The following is a 21,351-nucleotide window of genomic DNA, read 5'->3' as shown; positions in this document are numbered from 1 at the left end:
ATATACATTTATAATACCTGAACTAAACCTTTTCTGTTGCATCTTTGACATTTTATTCTGAATTGTAGTTCATTGTGCATATATATATCTCTTCTACCTTGAGCTTATTATGGGTGGAAACTGTATGTACAGCACAGTCACACATTAATAAGTTTGTATATTATAGTTTTGCTTTCAACTTTAAAAAAATTTTTTTAAAGTTTTTTAAAATTTATTTCTGAGAGAGAGAGAGAGAGAGAGGCAGCATGAGCAGGGGAGGGTCAGAGAGAGAGAGGGAGACACAGAATCTGAAGCAGGTTCCAGACTCTGAGCTAGCTGTCAGCACAGCCTGATACGGGGCTCGAACCCACGAACTGTGAGATCATGACCTGAGCCAAAGTCGGACACTTAACCGACTGAGCCACCCAAGCGCCCCTGCTTTCAACTTTTAATTGAAGTCTAATTCATTGAGCAGATCAATTGAGCAGTTTCAAGAATTGATTCATCTTTATACTGTCCCTAAAAAATTACTAGAAAGAATAATTTTGTTTCACAGGTGATAAAAGCTTAAGAAAAAGTTGTCTTTGTATATGTTTCCTGAAATCAGCAATGTTAGATAGAAATGGAATCTTCTTTTATCTTTAGTAAACCATTCTATGTGTTCTACCTGTCTTCTTTTCTATGAAATTGTTGTAGGACATTGATACAAACTGACAGAATTCAAAACATCCAGCAGTTTTTTCCATTCTTACATCCTTCCCATCAGCCGCTTATTCATCATTTAGAAGTGCCTGCTGTTCCGGCACAGTTCTAGATGCTAGAGATACAACTGTAAACAAACAGTCCAAGTTTAGGAAACAGTCATGTAATAGTCATTTAAAAAAAATAGAGTTGTACAGAATGCTATAGTGCTAATGCTTTATCTCTATGTTTGTCAGAATCTGGGCTAAATGGCTCAGTTTGAGTTTATTTTATTTAATGTATATTTGTTTAAGAGAGAGAAAGAGAGGGTATATGTGAACAGGGAAGGGGCAGAGAGAGAGAGAGAGAATCCTAAGCAGGCTATGCATTGTCAGCACAGAGCTGGACATGGGGCTCAATCCCACAAACCTGTGAGATCATGACCTAAGCTGAAATCAAGAGTCGTACACTTAACCAGTGGAGCCACAAATCCTTGCTTGTCTATCGCCTTCCTTGCCTGTGCTAAATTTGGTTAAGGCTTATATTTTGGGTCCTAGATTATATGGTGAAGTATGAGTATTAAATCTATAGAGTTTATTAAACTTAAATATAATTTTTTGAGATAATGTGTGATTCATGCTAGATAATATATGAGCTCTTAGAAAAATCAGAACATTAAATTTTTTAAAAAATTTAAGTTTTATTTATTTATTTTGAGGTAGAGAGCAATGGAGGGACAGCGACGGAGGGGGCAAGGGGCATGGAGAGAATCCCAAGCAGGCTCCACATTGTCAGCACAGACTCTGATGTGGGTCCCGAACTTACAAACCTGTGAGATCATGACCTTAGCCAAAATGAAGAGTCAGATGCTCAATCGACTGAGCCACTCAGGCATGTGCAGGTTAGTGTTCTTTAAAACTGCTCTGATCATGTTGTTTATCTGGCCAGAAATCATTAATGGTTCCCATTACTTTGATGATAAAATTTAAGTTCCTTAGCAGTGTGTATATGGCCTTTCTCAACTGTGTCTTATAAGATATTTTGTCTGAAAGAACAAAATATACAGTTAATACATTTGATATTTTAGTATCCAAGCTCTTGGTGAAAAGTCAGTAGCTCTATTCTCCTGGCCATTTGTCTCCAGGAATTTCAGTGAGAGTATCAACTGGACTAGAAGCCTCGGAATCATTTGTTGCAAAAGAAAACAGATATGGCTCTGAGGTTGAAATAAGAGCCACTAGAGGCATGTCTCTACATTAAAAAAATTTTTTTTAATGTTTTATTTATTTATTTTTTTGAGAGAGACAGAGTGTGAGCAGGGGAGGGGCAGAGAGAGAGGGAGACACAGAATCCAAAGCAGGCTCCAGTCTCTGAGCTGTCAGCACAGAGCCCAAAGCGGGGCTGAAACCCACGAATCGTGAGATCATGACCTGAGCCGAAGTCGATGCTTAACCGACTGAGCCACCCAGGCGCCCCTCATGTCTGTACATTTTGAATACACATAGTGGTGGGTTCCAGGGCTTGTGCCCTGGTGGAAGACTTGTGTGAGACCAGCTCTGTCCATCCAGCTTCATGCCTGCTGATAGGCAGTCTGATGAAAGCTCTGTCGGACGATTAACCTGACAATGTGCCAAACTGTCCAGTAACTTTTCTTTGAGTTTTAAATTCTAAATGTTTTTATTGATCAGAAAGAAATAGCCCTTTAGAGACCATTTAATTTTGGCTTTGAAAGCCTTGACCGCCACGGTGCCAAGAGAGTTAACTTACAGTGTGGTTGGTTAAATTGACATTCTTCTGGGAATTTTTCAGAACTCCAAGTTTCATAGGTCAACACCCAGCCTTATCCTGTATTTTGAAAAAAGTAGGAAGAACAGCAGCATGTAACTTTTGGCAAGATAAGAAATGCAATGATCCTCCTCCTCTTAATGGCTCCTCATTATCTATAAACTTTCTCTTTTAAAGATTATCCATAAAAATTTTAGCTCTTTGCTCTAGAATTCAGTGTCTTTTACAGGTTTTTTCCCCCATCTGTGTCTAATTCTTTCTCTAAGGAATTCTTCTTCAGCCAAACTGGCCTATACATTCTCCTTCCTCTTCCCAGCATGCCAGCCATATTCCTACCTCAGAGTCTTTGTACATAATGTTTTCCCAGCCTGAAATATCCTCTCCAGTCTCTAGCTTGCAAGGCCCAGCTTAATGTTTACTTCCTCAAATTAGAATAATGGTAAGTTCTATACCAACATTAATAAGTACTTTTTAAATAAAGGATCTACTACTTCACTGGCAAAAGAAATCTGCACTATGAATTTATAGTAAGCTCCAGGTGACTGGACAGTTTGCAAATAAAGTAAAATTTCAGGGATATCACATAAAAATGGAGTTTCTGGGAGTCTTTTGAAATAACAAAGATATGCCAACAGTAGGCCCACTTTTCTACAAGCACCAGGTGGGAGCTGAGAAATGATTATCCTTTTAAATTATACTTGAATTTGCCACTTTAGTCCCACCGTCCACATATTACCCCCAGCCTGCTTTGGCTCTTTTTTTTGGCCCTTCTACCCCATGGGCAATTGAATTTAAGCTGGTGGCTATAGAGATACCCAAAGAAAATGAATGGCTAGTCTTCCAAGGAAGAAAGATAGTTTATCAAGGTCCTTGATAGTCTGTGTTTAACAGCTAAGAGAGGTAACTTCATACTAGTTTCCTATCTTGTAATTGATAATAACTAGTGAGAATAACTCATAAAGTAAGGACACTTAATCATGGGTTAGGATACCAAGAAATGAAATACTTTGTTTTTTAAATGTTTATTTGTTTTTGAGAGAGAGAATGAATGAGCAAGCGAGCGCAAACAGGGGAGGGTCAGAGAGAGAGAAAGACAGAATCCAAAGCAGGCTCCAGGCTCTGAACTGTCAGCACAGAGCCTGATACAAGGCTTGGATTCATGGATGTTGAGATCTTGACCTGAGCTGAAGTTGGCTGCGTAACCTACTGAGCCACCCAGGCATCCCAGAAATGAAATACTTTTAAGAAAGTAATTTTTTAAAAATCTTGGCTCAGAGGAGGAAGTAATCACTAAGAAGGGCTGTCTGAGCTCTGATATCACTTTTTGGGATCCATTTCCTCTACAGCGTGTGCCCTTTGGGATCATAGAATGGAAGCAAAGATTTCAAAACAACTATTGTATAGGAGCAGGAATTAATTTTGTTCTCAAATGTAGTAATTCCTATCTCTTTTCTCATCTGACTCTTCATATAAACATTTTGGTTAGGCAGTAATTGTTGGTAATTGTCCAACGTTTTAAATATTTTCAAGTTCTTTTTTTTTTTTTTAATGTTTGTTTATTTTTGAGAGAGAGAGAGAGAGAGAGAGAGAGAGACCCAGAGTTCGAGTGGAAGAGGGGCAGAGAGAGAGAGGGAGACAGAGTCTCCAGCAGGCTCCAGGCTCCCAACTGTCAGTACTGAGCCTGATGCAGGACTTGAACTCAACGAACCTCGAGATCATGATCTGAGCCAAAGTCGGACACTTAACCAACTGAGCCACTGAGGCACCCCTCAAGTTCTTTTTTCATATTTTTGCATTTAAACTTCTGTAAACCTTACAGAGTGGAATAGAATAGATGAAGAAAGTCAGACTCAAGGAATTTAATGAATTACCCAAGTTCCATGTGAATATTATATGATAGAATTGGAAGTAGATCCCAGATCTTCAGATTTCTTGCCTTGTGTTTGTAATTTTATACTGTCTTGGTCATCATTATCTCCTTATGAATGGTCTCATCCTGCTTTTGTATGTGCTATCAAAGGATGGAGGCAGTGATGCTAAGCCCGTAGTAAGGAGACAATAATATAAGAATTGAATTTTGGAACTGGGTCAGCCTCTATCTGTAATGTATTCAGTCTTCTTTAACTCTTTGTATAAACTACCCACAAGTTAACTAAAGTTTCTTCATTAAGCCAAAAGTTTTATTCTATCTCTTTACTGTAGATAAAAAAATATTGATCTTTGTGATCTACTGAAATTGCCTTTTAAATTGTTTTAATTTATTGTTTTGTTTTGTTTTTTTTTTTAATTTTTTGTTTCTTTTCCTCTTTAGACTGTGAGCTTCTTAAAGGTAAAAACTCGTAACTTGTTTGCTACTGAACCCTCAGTATCTAGAACTACACCTGGCCAGTGTAATACATTCAATTAAGTATTTGATACCTAATTTGCTGACTTAGTATTTTATGATCCTCCATTAAGGACCTGCTGTCCCAAATCAAATGTTGGCTGCTTTCTGACATCCACTTTCTCCCTTAAGTGCTATAGGGATGGTTAGCCCTGTGAAGAAGGAATGTGAACATTGATCTAGAGCTTTTTGGAGTTGAAGCAATTACATTTATGTGGTAAACATCACAGAGTCAGGTGGCAAATAGGTTTAATTTGCATACCTTTTCTCTCAATGCTGCTTGTACCTTAGTCCTTTGTAGACATCAATACTTTCAAATCCCTTTGGTTCAGAGTTATCATGTGTTGAAGTCTGTCTATACCATGAAGTGGGAGAAGTTGGGAAGCACTGCTTTTTAGACTGTAGTCAAAGTCTGAGATTCTGGACTTAGTAAGAAGTCTTCTACATGGTGAGAGTTCTGTGGTAATGTAGCTGAGGGAAATAACCAGACATGTTTGAACCAGTGCGTCTGCAAGTCTGCTGTTTCCAAGAACAGAAAGCACACAAAACTCCAGATTCTAAAAGGTTAAGAAAGGCTTACTGTTTAGTACCAAAACTTTGCCAGTTTCTTCATAGTTGAACTTGGCCTTTTCTGATTTCTAGGTGTTGAATCCATTGGGTGGTCTTGTTGAATAAACACCTCTATTAAGCAGGGAGAAGAAGGCAAATAGCATGTCTGATCCTTGCAGGGAAAAAGACTGTTGAAAGAGCACAAAGCTCTCAGGATGTTAAGTAACACTGTAAAAACATGCATGAGTTGATTTACAGTTTGGGGTTGTCATAGCCTGAAGCGGTTGGTGCTATTCCCCCATGTAAGAACTTTTTTGTTTCTCCAGGACAATGTCAGGCCCCAGGAGGTTTTCACATGACTGTCACTATTAAGAGCCAAGTGCCTGTTTTGAAGAAAACAGAGTTGGTAGTTCAAGTGTTCAGCAGAACTCATTATAAAGTGTCAGAGGACAGGATGTGTGTAACAGGGTAGAAAGAGAGACTAATATTTACTGAGAGTCTGTTTCACACTAGACATGGGTGAATGCTTGCAAATGTGCTGTCTTTTTAAAAAAATTTTTTTAATATTTTTTTTGTGTGTGTGAGAGAAAGAGTCTGAGTGCGAGTCGGGAAGGGGCAGAGACAGAAGGAGACACAGAATATGAAACAGGCTCTGGGCTAAAGGCTGGCAGCACAGAGCCCTATGCGATGCTCGAACTCATAAACTGTGAGATCATGACCTGAGGTGAAGTTGGACGCTTAACCGCCAGAGCCACCCAAGCACCCTGCAAATGTGCTTTCTTATTTAGTCTTTATAACAGTCCTATGAGATAGGTATTATTCTCCCATTTTCTAGATTTGGAAACCAAGACATCAAGAAACTTAAATGACTTTCCCAAGGTCACACAGCTAATAACTGAGCTAGATCTAAATTGTCTAACTCTCAAACCAATAATTTTTCCCTCTTAACACTTTGGGTTCCATGGGTAATAATAGAGATGGCTCACTTCCTGATCTTCCTATACACGGAGAGGGAAACTGAGTATAAAATGGCAGAATTTACATGCATTTACATATTCCTTTCTAACTCTAACCTTCAAAAAATTTTTTCAAAATGTTTTAAATATAGTGAACTTTTAAACATAGTACTGAGCTCTCACGAGCGATAGGGTAGAGTGACATAAGTGTTTTTCTCCCCAAATTAAAGGTAATCACAAAAGTATATGTGATTTCCAGAGGCTATTAGTGATTTTAAGGATATGTAGCATCTTTACTGGCATATGTTTAGATTTAAGCTCTAGTTGATAACTGCATTTTGAAAGCAGTTTTATTCAGAGTATTTCTTGTAAGCTTACTCAGAATTAGGTTCTCTGTCCTGTAAATGACAGAATTATTAGAAGTTCTGTCTTAATGTTCACATTATAGCATTTTTCTTTTCATTGATGAAGATAAAGGCTTTGCATTAGAATTTTCTTTTCTCTTTTTCATAATACAGATGTAAACCCTCAATTCAGCCCAGTGATGAGAGCATGATTTTCTGTTTGCTTTGCTGGAAGCCCCTTCTCACAGTTTGAAATGTGGGACACGGGAATTTTCTTGTTTGTTTCATTTTATTTTCTTTACCCTTAGGGATCATTTGGTTTTCATTTGAAGTTCTAATTGACAGAGAGGGGAAAAACAAAAATGATGGAACATTTGAGTTAATAACATAGGAAAACCCATATTAAATTAGATTCCAGATCTCAAAAGTGAGTTTGTACTTTGATACTTTGAAGAATTGGTGCAGATGTTATAATCCTTCTTTTGTTTTGTTATAACCTTTGGCATAGAGGAGTGATCTGATAAATAGAATAATTGTATTGGTGTTTTCTAAGAGAAAGTTGGGAGGATGAGATTATCATACTAAAACAATGGATTGGAAATGCTGTGGCTACCAGCCCCCTTGCCCTCTTGCATGGGCAAGGAAATTATGGAAATGAAGTATGAATGGCATCTTAACTGTGGACTTCCTGATTTTTTCAGTGTTTTGTTGAATATTAAAATTTCTCAATTTGACTTTAAGAAAATTACTTTATTTGGGTATTCTCTTCTTTCTTAGGATTGACAGGAAGGATAGAATTTGCACCTGAGCTCCTGATGAAGCTTTTTGTCAGAGTACTTGTTAGCAGTCTCCTAAACAAGTTCATGTTCTTGACAGCTCTAGCCTGGAGTCTTTGTGTTCAGTGCCTTTGTCACACTCTTCCACTCCACTTCACTGGCCTGAGCCATGGCAAGAGCTCCGCAGGAAGGAACATGCCCAGGGCGCCTGGGTGGCTCAGTCTGTTAAGCATCTAATTCTTGATTTTGGCTCAGGTCATGATCTCATGGTTTATGAGTTTGAGCCCCCCCGCCCCCATTGGGCTCATTGCTGACAGTATGAAGATTGCTGGGGATTCTCTCTCCCTCTCTATTTCTGCTTCTGCCCTGCTGGTATACATGTGCATTCTCTCTCTCTCAAAATAGATAAATAAACTTAAAAAAATAAAAAGAAGGAAAGAAGGAACATGCCCTATGTAGTACTTCTGGTATTCTTCCACCAGCCAGAGCTAGTAAGTACAGTACAGGCGGCAGCAGGATATCCAGAGGCAGCTGTTAGGAGCATCCAGGCAGTGAGCTGCTGCTGTTGCTTTTAGGCTAGTACTGAACTACAGTGGCTAGACTGGATTGCTAGAGGCCGCCTGTACTATCAGAGTAAAAGTACTTCTTTTTCTCTTTGGGAAAGTAGAGATGCTGCTTAATCACCCAGTGTCATTTCAGGGTTGCTGGATATGAGATAATACGGCAAAATCAAGAGGAGGTATAAGATAGTTTTACACTCACTCCAAAACTGTATTAAATTGCTTTAGATGCATTATCTCATTAAATCTTCACAACAGTCTTAGCAGCTAAATCTGTTAAAATTGCATTTTTAGAGTAGAAAGCTTAAAGCTAGCCAACCACACTGCTAAAATGGTGGAGTTTTGATGTACATCTGAATTTAGGTTTGTAGGATTCCAAAGCCCATGTCCACTAATTGTTGGGGGTAGGTACTTAGTACATAGATAGGTATCCCTTCACACATAGAATGTCTTCATGAGGAAACATCAAACTAACCCAAATTGACATTCTATAAAATAACCAGCTTGTACTCTTCAAAAATGTCAGGATCAAGAAACACAAGAAAGGCTGACTGAAAAACTATTCCAGATTAAAGGAGGCTAAAGATGCATGACATCTAAATGCAGTCAATGTGTGACTGTAGATTTGATTTGGGAGCAGGAAAAAGACTTTATAAAGGGCACTCTTTGGACATTTGATAAAATTTGAATATAGACTGGGTTAGATAGTATTGTTTATCATTATTATATAACCATAGCTTAAAAAGGAAATGCCCTTGTCTTTAGAAAACATGCAGTAAAGTTTTTAGGAATAAGAGGATATAACGTCTCCTACTTTTAAGTGGTTGTGAAAGAGAAAGAGAAGATGACAAAGCAAATGTATCAAAATATAAATGGTGAATTTGGGGAAAGTATAGTAAAACCATATTTTTGTCAAATTTTCTTGTATACTGTATATGATATAATGACTCAGAAACAAGGAAACCCATCTAAGTCAAGGCATCACACCCAAAAATTAAGTACCATATTGATATATGTCATACTGTCAAAATATTTTTCTTATACTTCCATTGGGGACATTTCCCACTTTGCTTCAAAATAGTTACTTGTTTTTAACTAATCTTTTTGTCCCATTACTTTTGACCCTTTTTTGATAGTTCATATTTCTGGTTTGTTTAGACATAATCTTGGATAGACTGACAAGTGTATTCTTTTTAATGAAAGGATAGACTGCAAAGTAGAGTAAGCATTTTTTACTAATCATTTATGTTTGTTATTTTTATTTATAACAAGTGTATATGCAGCCTGCATCCTCTTTCTGTTTTTTTTTTTTTCCGAGTTTATTTATTTTGAATGACAGAGAGCACAAATGGAGTAGGGACAGAGAGAGGGAGAGAGAATTCCAGGCAGACTCCACACACAGGCAGTACAGAGCTCAATATGGGGTCCAAACCCATGGACCACAAGATCATTACCTGAGCTGAGATCAAGAGTTGGATGCTTAACTGACTGAGCCACCAGCTTTTTCTGTTTTAGGTGATTATCATCAAGCCTTGATTATGTATGAGTGAACTCTGCTATTTTGGGTATTATCAAGGGCTCTTTTTTCCTTCACCCCACCCAGTCCAATTTATCTTGACTTGGCCAGAGAATATCGGTAGGTCAAATATTAAGGATGTTAAAAGTTTGAAATAATAACTTAATATACTTATCTTTTTTTCAGTACTTTTTCACTCACTTTAAAAAATGTGAGATATAATTGACATATAACACCATCTTATTTTCAGGTGTACAACATAATGATAATTGTATATATTGCAAAATGGTCATATTTATCTTTTTGCATTCCATAAGTTGATGTGATTTTTTTCAAGATGAATAATTTGGTGCTCTTGGGTTAGACGGTAAGGCAGAACTGGGAATTCCTTCTGATTATAGACGGAAAGAACCTCAGGTTAAGCAGGTATTTTGGTTCTACTGACTGTGAATTGGAAGAAGAAGTGTGTGCGGGTGTGTGAGTGTGTTTATTTAGAGAGAGAAAGAGAGAGCAGGGGAGGGGCAGAGAAAGAGAGAAGCCCAAGTAGTCTCTGCACTGTCAGCACAGAGCCTGATGTAGAACTCGGTTCCATGAGCTGTGAGATCATGACCTGAGCCGAGATCAAGAGTTGGACACATAACCAGCTGAGCCATCCAGGATCCCCTGAAAGAAGTCTTAAACAAGAGGCTCCACACATTAGTCAGTTGACTAAGGTAAACATTACTTCTACCTTTCCTGTTGATGGGAACAAGTAGCTGTATATAAAACTGAATCCTTGCAGTCTACCCACTGCCCCCCACTCACAGAAAGAGAGAGGGGATAAAAGCCATCTTGCCTTAGAATAAGAACTTAGTCCCTTTATCATATGATTCTCTGTCCAGATTTCATGCACACATTAGTTCAACTATGCAGCCATCCCATTACACTTAAAAAATGCTAGAAATCTTCCATGGCAACTAGGATATACTCATTGTCTACCCAGATGTTTTTATAGGTCACTTTAGATAGACTTTGGGTTATCATACTGTCAACACTTAGGTTTCCTGTGAGTCTTTGTTAAAGTTAACTGAATCATAGAATAACTTTCACATGAGGGTACTTAGTGACTATTAATGATGGTGTTTATGTTATATCTGTATGAGTCAGGATTGCAAAATGGTTAAGTGCTCAGACTCTGACTCTAGACAGACCTGAGTTTAAAACTTGCTCTGCCACTTACTACTTGTGTGGCCTTAATAAACAAGTTCCTCATCTTTCCTTACTTTCATCTTCTATAACATAGGATAAAATTATCCTCAACAAAATGAAATGATACATGGAAAGCACTTAGCATGTGATGCCTGGTATTTTGTATGTATTCAATAAATGTTAGCCATTGTTAATTATCATTGCTATTAACATTATCATTAGTGTAATTTCTGTATCCCCCTGAATTTGCTAATGTTTTCAGATGCCTTCCAAAGTGTACTGAATGAATGGTGACCAAGTAAGAAACTCTGTTTCTTTGCCAATTAGGAACTGACTACTTGTTCTGCCTTTTGCAAAGGACTGAACTTTAATCTCTAGTTTCTAGAACTCTGGGCAATTTTAAAAAATGAGGCTTTTCTTTCTTTTCCTCCATAAATTGGACCAGAAGTATATCAAAGACCATAAAGTCCATTGTATTATCTGATGAAGTCTTCTTGCTGGATTTAGCTTAAAAGATCTGGATCAGATAGATAAGGTCTGTCTGTCACTTCTACAGTTCTTCAGAGTGCTTTAACTCTGGCTTGCTTTCTTCCTAGTTAATAGGCCTGTTGTAAGGATCAGAGGAGGCCATTCATGCAAAATGGCTTTCTAAACTGTAAAGCACTGTGATAATGTGAAGGATGATTGTTCAAAGGCCCCAGCAACCTAAGTGATGTCCGAATCCAACCCTAGGTAATAAAGATGCAATCTCCTCTCTTCCTGCCACTTCAGAAGTTTGTAGTAAATTATTTGAGCTCGAGAGACTCATGGCTAACTTCATGCAGTGATTATGAATCCTTTCTTCTTCATTCACCCCCATATTCTCTCACAGAATGATGTGCCAGATTCTTCTGAGTCAGTCTTCAGGCCTGGACTTTGGGACACAGCATGGTGAGCTTCATAGGATCTGGGAATGAGGATTAGGAAAGATTTCTTTTGTACCATTTTCCAATCCCCTTCCTGGCAGCCCTTATCCTGGCAGCCCACATAGATTAAATGACATTTCAAAATTGAGTTCAGTGAGGATAAGACCAGATGAGGCTTCTGCCAAACTGGGCTGACAGACCTGAGTAATCAGTAGATAGCGTACATGCAAACGGATGTGTGTGTGTATGTGTGTGTACATGCTTCTGGGCTATTAGAAATTTTTTTCTGTACAATATTAACAGCAAGCCTAGAATTGTGTGTAAGATCATCATCATTATCACCCATCACAAATATAGAGTGCTTGGTAAACACAGGACCCTCTAAGCTGTGGTGTTTATTATGAATTGAATTGTGTCCCCTGCCAGCCAATTCATGTGTTAAAATCCCAACCCTCAAGGCCTTAGAATGTAATTGTGTTTGGAGTTTTATTGGAACCCCAACAAAATTAATCCCCCTTTCCCACAGCCTTGACCAAAAAAAATTTATCCAAAACTTTTTCTCCCCAAATCACTGTTTTCTGAATTTGAAAGTCCTCCTATCCATAGTCATTTCATCCTTTGCCCTGTTTACATAGCTTTATTTGTTGTCTCAAGAGAAGGGTGAAGGTAAGTGCTTCCTTTTTAACTGTGCCTATTTCTGCTTAATTGTGCCTTCATGAATGACTAAAATCACATTGAGACACCTAGGACATACAGAGACGGTGTAGTTGGTAAGACAAGTTGGTGATCTCTCTAATTGGAGAAAATCTGCAGTCCCAGAATTGGCTTGATTAGTATGGCTTCTCTTTTCCTCCCCTGCCAAGGAGTTTGTCATTCATTGCTACACTCTGGTCTTTTAATTGGGTGTATTAAGATGTTTCCCCCATCTTAATCTGCAGATTATCAAGAACCCCTTAGAGAGCAAGTACCATTGCACATTGTTTCTGCCTTCATAATGGTATTACTTAAACAAGCAACTCTGGTTGAGTTTTGTTTTGTTTTGTTTTAATCTTCTCTATTCCTTTCATGTAAATATATTTTAGTTTGTTTATCAAAGTTGTTTGCAGATGAGTTTGCTCTGGAATGTACCTCATCAGGAATGATGAGGGAGCCCCAATTTGAATTTCAACTAAAATAAGCACCACTTTTTTTCTCATGTGCTAAAGACTTTTGTCAATTTAGTTTTTCCAAGATTTAAGTGAAATCTTTTCCTCCTTCAGTATGATTTGCCTTTCCAGCTGTTGAGCGATTGTTCCTTTGGTTCTTTGTCCATTGTCACATGGGAACTAGTTCTACTTAGCCAAGAGCCAGTATGATTTCTTGCAAATCAAACCAGATCACCGAAAAAATGGCATTTTACCTAAATATTTTTCACCAAAAGTTTTTCAAAAAACAGAAAATCTTAACAGCTAAACATTAAATCCTGCCGAAAATAAAAAAGTTATCAAATGAACTGAAACACGTTTCGAAAAAGATAGAAATCAGCCAGTGATCTAATTGTATTGAGCTTTTAGTGTTTATATAACTCAGCTTCATTTTATTTTCTTTTGCTGGGTGTTTCTAAAATAGTCTCTGTAAATGCTTAAGTCTTGGTGCTTATGTAAATCAGTACAAAATCAGATTATCTCTGATTAGTTCCCATTCTACTCTAAAATGTACATGAGTCAGGCTGGAAAGTGTCTGAACTCAGAGTCAGATATGGGTATTAGCAAGGAGTGGATTGAATCAAAGAGCTGGGAATTCTGGCCTTCACATAAAACTGGGACTTGTCTCTAGGTTTCTTGTTTTATCTAATGGTAAAATGGAGATCGATGGTACTTCTCCCTTTCATTTTATCTACTGACCTGTACTGGGAACAGAATAGGTCAGGCTGCTTTGAAATCTCTGGAGAAAAAAAGAAGAGTGATAGTCCTGGTTTAGCAGTGCATAATTTAGCCAATGAAAGAACCGCTCTTTCTTGCAAGGTCAGACTATTTTCTTCTTTTCAGAAACAAGTCAGGGTTGCCTGGGCCAAAATACATGTTCCTTTTGACCACACATTGGCAGGACAGGCATGTCTAGTTTTCTTCAAAATCATGAGTCTAGATTGTTTTCCAGCTAAGAAATCTTAAACCAAAAGAATTGCAAGGTCCTGCTCTTAACACTTTGTCTTTTTAGAAATTCAAACAACTTTGAATGAACAGTGTTCTTGAAGTCTCATTGCCGTGTTGGTTCACAGGCCCTGAGCCGACAAGTAAAAATGAAAGCACAGTGGCAGAAGGATATGTGTGTGTTTCTGTGTGTGTAAATTCAACCTTTGGTACATTGAGATTATTTTACTAATCCCCCTTTATAAAGTTCCCTAGGTTTTCCTAGTGCCTAGCAACCTTGGTGATTAGAAAGGTATGGAGAGTATGGGTCAGGGATTAGAGTAGTTTAAGATACTGCACCTATAGATATGTCTATCTGATATAGGTTATAGGGTAAGGAGAAGGATTTGCCTTTGGTATTGTCCTAGTTCTTTTGTGTTTTCTTCCCTTCCTATAAACTCCCATTCCCCTGTCCTTCTTATTGCCTAAGCATCCCAGATTTTTTTTATTCCAGGTTCATAATTTATTGTACAAATTGAGTATCACATGATGAGCTGACATTAGCTTCTCCAGGCATGCGAACTTAGCAGATGAGGTACACTTTAAAATCTGTTTATGTCGGGGCGCCTGGGTGGCTTAGTCGGTTAAGCGTCCGACTTTCCGACTTTCGCTTAGGTCATGATCTCGCGGTTTGTGGGTTCGAGCCCCACGTCGGGCTCTGTGCTGACTGCCAGCTCGGAGCCTGGAGTCTGTTTTAGTCTGTGACTCCCTCTCTCTCTGACCCTCCCCTGCTCACACTGTCTCTCTCTCCTAGAAATAAAAAAAAAAAAAAAAAAAAATCTGTTTATGTTGCTTTAACAGCTGGTGTCTTTTTAGACCTTAACTTGAAGTATAAGACCATCAAAGCGATGCTTCCGTATGTGGCCAGTACACAATTCATTCTACCTGTGAGGGTGTAAGAGTTGAAATATTTTTTGATACCAGTGAATTGGAATTGGGCATCAATTTCTGGACCTGCCATGACTTCAATCTTGCAAAAGACACCAATTCCACTGCTTGTGTCCTTCAGCCTACGCCCTAAGCATCCCAGGTTTTAAGGCAGTCTGCTTGGCTTCTTTCTTCCTGGAAGAAAATGAATCTTCTGATTTGTTATAGAAGTGTTCATGACTTTTTGTATTACCTCTCCTGGGAGTATTTATGCTTTAAAGGCATTTTCTAGGCTGAAGACAGTAGGCCTCCTTCCTAAAGAAAGGGAAATATTTGGGAATAAGAAGATCTTTCTGACACGAATAGACATTTTTTCAAAGAAGACCTACAGATGGCCAACAGACACATGAAAACATACTCAGCATCACTAATCATCAAGAAAATGTGAAGCAAAACCACAGTGAGCTATCACTTCACACTTGTCTGCAAGGCTAAAATAAAAGAGATAAGAGAAAGCAACTGGTTGGGACATGCAATAGAGCACGGTACTCTTAATCTCAGGGTTGTGAGTTCAAGCCCCATGCTGGGCATGGAGCCTATTTTAAAAATAAATAAATGAATTAATAAAATAGACAAGAAATAGCAAGTGTTGGCAAGGATATGGAGAAAAAGGAACCCACATACACTATTGACGAACCTATAAATTGGTACAGCCACTATGGAAAACTGTATAGAGCTTTCTGAAAAAAATTAAAAATAGAAATACCGTACAACCCAGTAATTCCACTTCTGGGCATTTATTTGCCCAAAGAAAACAAAAACACTAATTCAACAAGATCTGTGCACCCCTCCTTTCATTGCAGCATATTTTTCCAAAGCCAAGATTTGCAAGCAACCTAAGTATCCGTAAGAGATGAATGGATAAAGAAGATGTGTATATATCAGGTGTGATATACTGTATCACATACACACACACACACACACACACACACACACACACAGTGGAATATTACTTGGCCATAAAAAGGAATAAAATCTTGCCATTTGTGACATGTGGATCAACCTAGAGGGTATTATGCTAAGTGAATTAAGTCAGACAGAAAAAGACAAAATACTGTTTGATTTCAATTATATGTGGAATCTGAAAAACAAAACAAAGCAGAAACAGACTCATAAATACAGAGAACAAAGTGATGTTTGCCAGAGAGGAAGTGAGGGAGAGGGGATGGACAAAATAGGTAAAGGGGATTAAGCGGTATAGACTTCCAGCTGTAAGTCACAGGATGCAAAGTACAGCATAGGGAATATAGTTAATAATATTATAATAATAACATTTTATGGTTTCAGATGGTGAGCACTGAGTATTTCAGAATGTATATAAGTGTCAAATTACTATGTTGTACACCTGAAACTAATATAATATTGTATGTCAACCATACTTCAATTTAAAAATAAATACATTTAAAAGTTGGGGGAAAAGATCTTTCGGGCTTAAATGACACTATGTGGGTATGATTTTCCAAAGTTTTCACATGGAGGAACAATGAAAGTTCCTCCCAATAACTCAAATAACTCCCAATAACTCCTTGTTTAAAAGTTTTTGCAGAGCTTCTATGATTTAGTTAGATTAAATTTCACTTCTTATTTCCATTTTGTGGAAATATTTATTTAAAAAAAAAATTTAATGTTTATTTATTTTTGAGACAGAGAGATACAGAGCACGAGCTGGGGAGGGGCAGAGTGAGAGCAAGACACAGAATCTGAAAGTAGGCTCCAGGCTCTGAGCTGTCAGTGCACAGCCCTGTGCAGGGCTCAAACCTGTGAACCATGAGATCATGACCTGAGCTGAAGTCAGACACCCAGCTGACTGAGCCACCCACGAGCCCCCATCTTGTAGAAATATTTAAAAGATGGACCAAAACAAGGAGAAAAAAGTGAAGCAGCAGAGACCCAGATAATAGGTCTCTGAATGATTAAGATGATATTATTGTATTTTTAAATGTTGCCTTTTTTTTTTTTGTAAATGTGTATTTATTTATTCTGAGAGAGAGAGAGATAAATGGCAAGCAGAAGAGAGACTGAGAGAGAGAGGGAGACAGAGAATCTCAAGCAGATTCTGCATGGCCAGTGTGGAGCCCGATGCAGGGTTCAAACTCACACAGTCAGCTGGAACTCACAATGAGATCATGACCTGAGCTGAAAGCAAGAGTTGGAAGCATAACCAACTGAGCCACCCAGGCATCTAAAATATTGCCACTTAATATAAAACCTGCATGTGGCACTTAGAAAGTTGAAGTTAGATGCCTTAAATTTGTTTAGTAGTAACTTTGGTCAATGATAGATCTGAAATGTCCTACATACCCAACGAAGGCCTCTTTTCTCCTTTGAGTTGCGACTTAACTAATGAAAAGTTCATGTTTTCTTCATATAATAAGTATTAGTGGGAGTTGTCAGGTTGTCCTCACAAAAGTCCTTTGAAATGCCTGAATGGGAACTGCAGAAAACGTAGTAATTATTGTCTGGTGATGGTTAATGCTTTTATGATACACTTGTAATACCCGATCCTCTTCTAGGAAGTTGGGGGAATATGGATAAGCACTTCCTCTCAGGAGCTGCTCTGACTCTGAAAGCACCTGGTATGTGCCGAGGCACTGCTGTATTCATTTTAGAGTGAATTCTTTAGTTCTTGGAGATCCTGTCTTAGTCCCACATAGCTCTTAGCATGTAATGGACACCTATTGAGTTTGGGGTGAGTCATTTTATTTAGAGGCTCCATCATTAAGTTGCAGTCTAAGTTTCATCTGTTTTCATCCCCAGTAGGATGATTTACTTTGTGATTTGCAGGACATTTTTTTTTCTCTTTTTGAAAATTGCATTAGCATACTTTTTACGCAGTAGCTGTAGAACTTGTCAGCTATTGTATTTGAAATAAGGATTTCCTCATGAAAAAATGGCCTGAGTAGGGACCATTGTTTGTGATACGTATTGCTAAAAATTTTTGTTTAAAAAAATTACAGGGGCTCCTGGGTGGCTCAGTCAGTTAAGTGGCCAACTCTTAATCTCAGCTCAGATCTTGATCTCAGGGTCGTAAATTCAAGCCCTGCTTTGGGCTTTGCACTGGACATGAAGCCTACTTAAAAAAAAAAAAGGAAAAGAAAATAAGTAAAAGATTATAAGTCACAAGTTTCTTTTTTGAAGTATTTTTTTAAGCTACAGTATAAGCTATCCATTGTTTTAGATATAGAGTCTAAGAGCAGCTTGTAGACATGAGGCCATGTTTCTGAAATCAAGACCCTTGATGAAAATTCTTTTTTTTTTTTTTTTAAATGCTTATTTATTTTGACAGAGATAGAGAGCTGGGAAGGGGCAGAGAGAGAAGGAGAGAGAATTCCAGGCAGGCTCCACATTGTCAGCACAGAGCCTGATGCGGCCCTCAAACTTACAAATTGTGAGATCATGACCTAAGCCAAAATCAAGAGTCAGATGCTTAACCAACTGAGCCACCTAGGCGCCCCAAGACCCTTGTTGTAAATTCTTAATGTAATCTAATCTTCCATGGTTGATTTTGCTATTTTCGTTTGTTTTGTTTTCAGTACATGTACATTTAAAAAAATAATTTATTTTTTTAATTTACATCCCAGTTAGTTACCATATAGTGCAACAATGATTTCAGGAGTAGATTCCTCAATGCGCCTTACCCATTTGCCCATCCCCCCACCCACAACCCCTCCAGCAGCCCTCTGTTTGTTCTCTGTATCTAAGAATCTCTTATGGTTTGTCCCCCTCCCTGTTTTTATATTATTTTTGCTTCCCTTCCCTTATGTTCATCTGTTTTGCATCTTAAAGTCCTTATATGAGTGAGGTCATATGATATTTGTCTTTCTCTGACAATTTCACTTAGCATAATCCTCGAGTTCCATCCACATAGTTGCAAATGGCAAGATTTCATTCTTTCTGATTGCCAAGTAATACTCCATTGTGTATATATATATATATATATATACACCAAATCTTCTTTATCCATTCATCCATCAATGGGCATTTGGGCTCTTTCTGTACTTTGGCTATGTTTATAGCACTGCTATAAACATTAGGGTGCATGTACCCCTTCCAAACAGCACACCTGTATCCCTTGGATAAATACCTAGTAGTGCAGTTGTTAGGTCGTAGGGTAGTTCTATTTTTAATTTTTTTTTTTTTTTTTGAGGAACCTCCATACTGTTTTCCATAGTGGCTTCACCAGTTTGCATTCCCACCATCAACACAAAAGAGATCCTCTTTCTCTGCATCCTCACCAACATCTGTTGTTGCCTGAGTTGTTAATGTTGCCATTCTGACAGGCGTGAGGTATATACCATTGTGGTTTTGATTTGTATTTCCCTGATGATAAGTGATGTTGAGCATTTTTTCATGTGTCTGTTCACTATCTGAACGTCATCTTTGGAGAAGTGTCTATTCATGTCTTTTGCCCATTTCTTCACTGGATTATTTGGGTTTTTTGGGTGTTGAGTTTGATAAGTTCTTTATAGATTTTGGATACTAACTCTTTAACTGACATGTCATTTGCAAATACCTTCTCCTATTCTGTCAGTAGCCTTTTAGTTTTGCTGATTGTTTCCTTCGCTGTGCAGAAGCTTTTTATTTTTATGAAGTCCCAATAGTTCATTTTTGCTTTGTTGAGTTGCTGTGACCAAAGTCAAAGAGGTTTTTGCTTGCTTTCTCCTTTAGGATTTTGATGGCTTCTTGCCTTACATTTAGGTCTTCGTCCATTTTGAGCTTATTTTTGTGTACAGTATAAGAAAGTGGTCCAGGTTCATTTTTCTTCAGGTCACTGTCTAGTTTTCCCAGTACCACTTGCTGAAGAGACTGTCTTTATTCCATTGGATATTCTTTCCTGCTTTGTCATAGATTAGTTGGCCATATGTTTGTGGGTCCATTTCTGGGTTCTCCATTCTGTTCATTGATCTGAGTGTCTGTTTTTGTGCCAGTTGTTTTTCCTTTTAAATACCAAAGTGATACTATGTAATACTTTAATAGAAATGATAATAGAAAAAAATTAAATATTTGTTTTGGATAATTACCACTTGGAGGGCAGCCTTCCTACCAATTTAGGCATGATGAAAATCCTTGTCCTGCTAATCTTTGGAGTTTGTGTTCAGTGCTATGTACTTTGGCAGTCTGAAAAGACTCATCTTTATATTTATACTGAAAGCAATGAGTAGACCAGAAAGTAAAGTGGGAAATGAAGAAACAATACCCACACATAGAAAATACTAGAAATATCAGAGGAGAAGGAGTTGGGGTTTAAGGAATAAATACCTGCCCTCTTCTCACTTGCTAGAACCCAGCTGTAAGAACAGAGGAGTGACAGAGTCTTAAAGAACAGCCACATAGGACATGGAACAAGGCAGAGAAGGATGGAGAATGGATAAGAAAAGACAAGTGAAACATAACCACATTTTTCAGGAAACTGTAAAATTTTAATTCTGGATAAATGGTTCCTTAAGAAGGAAGTTAGAAGATCTATTGCTACAAAATGTTCTATCAAGGTCTCCAGAAAGAATTGGAAGCAGTATCAATATAATTCTGAAAAAGCTGCATGAAGTATGGGTATCTTATTTATTATATAATTGGCCTTCTAGAAGCCATTAACAATTTTAACCTTTGCTGCGTGTTCTCTTTCTCTTTCAAGTTGAAGACACACAGTGACAGAGTTGCAGGTCAGAGGTTAATTTAAGTTTATGAAAGGATTGCCTAAATAGAGGAATAGGCTTCATGGCTAACACTTATGCTCAGCCAGGATTCCCTTTGTGTTAATAAATGTAACCAAAAGAAAAGTTTGAGGAGTAAGCCTCATGATAGCTGGCTAGCTGTGTGTAGTCTTCCTGAATCAGTCCTGGTGAGCAGATCCTAGGTCACCCATTCCCACTTTCACCTTCTGTCCTCTAACTTTAGCACTATTTAAAGAAACCACAATGTGCAGAACGTGCCAAAGTCATGTTATAACACTAAATCTGACTAATCAATTGGGGATAAAGCTTTGTGGGAATTTTGAATGAGAAATAATATAGAAAATAGGATACAGGATTTCTATTTTTTTATGTTGAATTTATTCTAAATGGTTCCACCTAAGTATTTAATAAATCATAGTTCTTTTTATTTTCTATTTTAGCATTTTATCACTGTTGTATTGTTGTGCCAAGGAATTTCTCAGTGTATGCTTATGAGCCTAGATATTGAAGTCATTTTTTTCTTTTTCAAGTTTTTATTAAAACTCTAAGGAATTTACCCAAGTGCTGATGCATGGGGGCACATGTACCCCAATGTTCATAGCAGCGCTCTCAACAACAGCCAGAACATGGAAGGAGCCTAAGTGTCCATCATAAACGAATGGATCAAGAAGATGTGGTTTATCTATACAATGGAATACTACACAGCAATGAGAAAGAATGAAATCTGGCCATGTGTAGCAACATAGATGGAACTTGAGGGTGTTATGCTGAGCAAAATAAGTCAGGCAGAGAGGAACAGATACCATATGTTTGCACGTACAGGAGAATTAGGAGGAACTTAACAGAGGACCGTGGGGGAGAAGAAGGGGGGAAAATAGTGGGGGAGAGGGAGGGAGGCAAACCATGAGAGACTCTTGAATGTTGAGAACAAACTGAGGACTGATGGGTATGGGGGGGAGTGG

At 38.0% G+C, this 21,351-nt stretch overlaps 2 protein-coding genes across 2 annotated transcripts in view; one reads left to right on the top strand and one right to left on the bottom strand.

Moving 5' to 3' along the window:
- The window catches only part of COMMD1 (copper metabolism domain containing 1), a 195,307-nt gene that overhangs the window by 168,757 nt on the left and 5,199 nt on the right, over positions 1 to 21,351 (top strand). The window lies entirely within an intron of this gene.
- On the bottom strand, positions 14,575 to 14,814 carry LOC120237149 (ATP synthase membrane subunit DAPIT, mitochondrial). Its single transcript, XM_039240313.1, has one exon. It carries the CDS (start codon positions 14,749 to 14,751, stop codon positions 14,575 to 14,577), a length of 177 nt encoding a protein of 58 aa, XP_039096244.1. The 5' UTR covers positions 14,752 to 14,814.

The sequence above is a fragment of the Hyaena hyaena genome, unplaced genomic scaffold (genome assembly GCF_003009895.1).
Source record: "Hyaena hyaena isolate Hyena2069 unplaced genomic scaffold, ASM300989v1 scaffold_173, whole genome shotgun sequence".
Classification (NCBI taxonomy): domain Eukaryota; kingdom Metazoa; phylum Chordata; class Mammalia; order Carnivora; family Hyaenidae; genus Hyaena; species Hyaena hyaena.
This window is presented reverse-complemented; position numbering and strand designations above follow the sequence as displayed.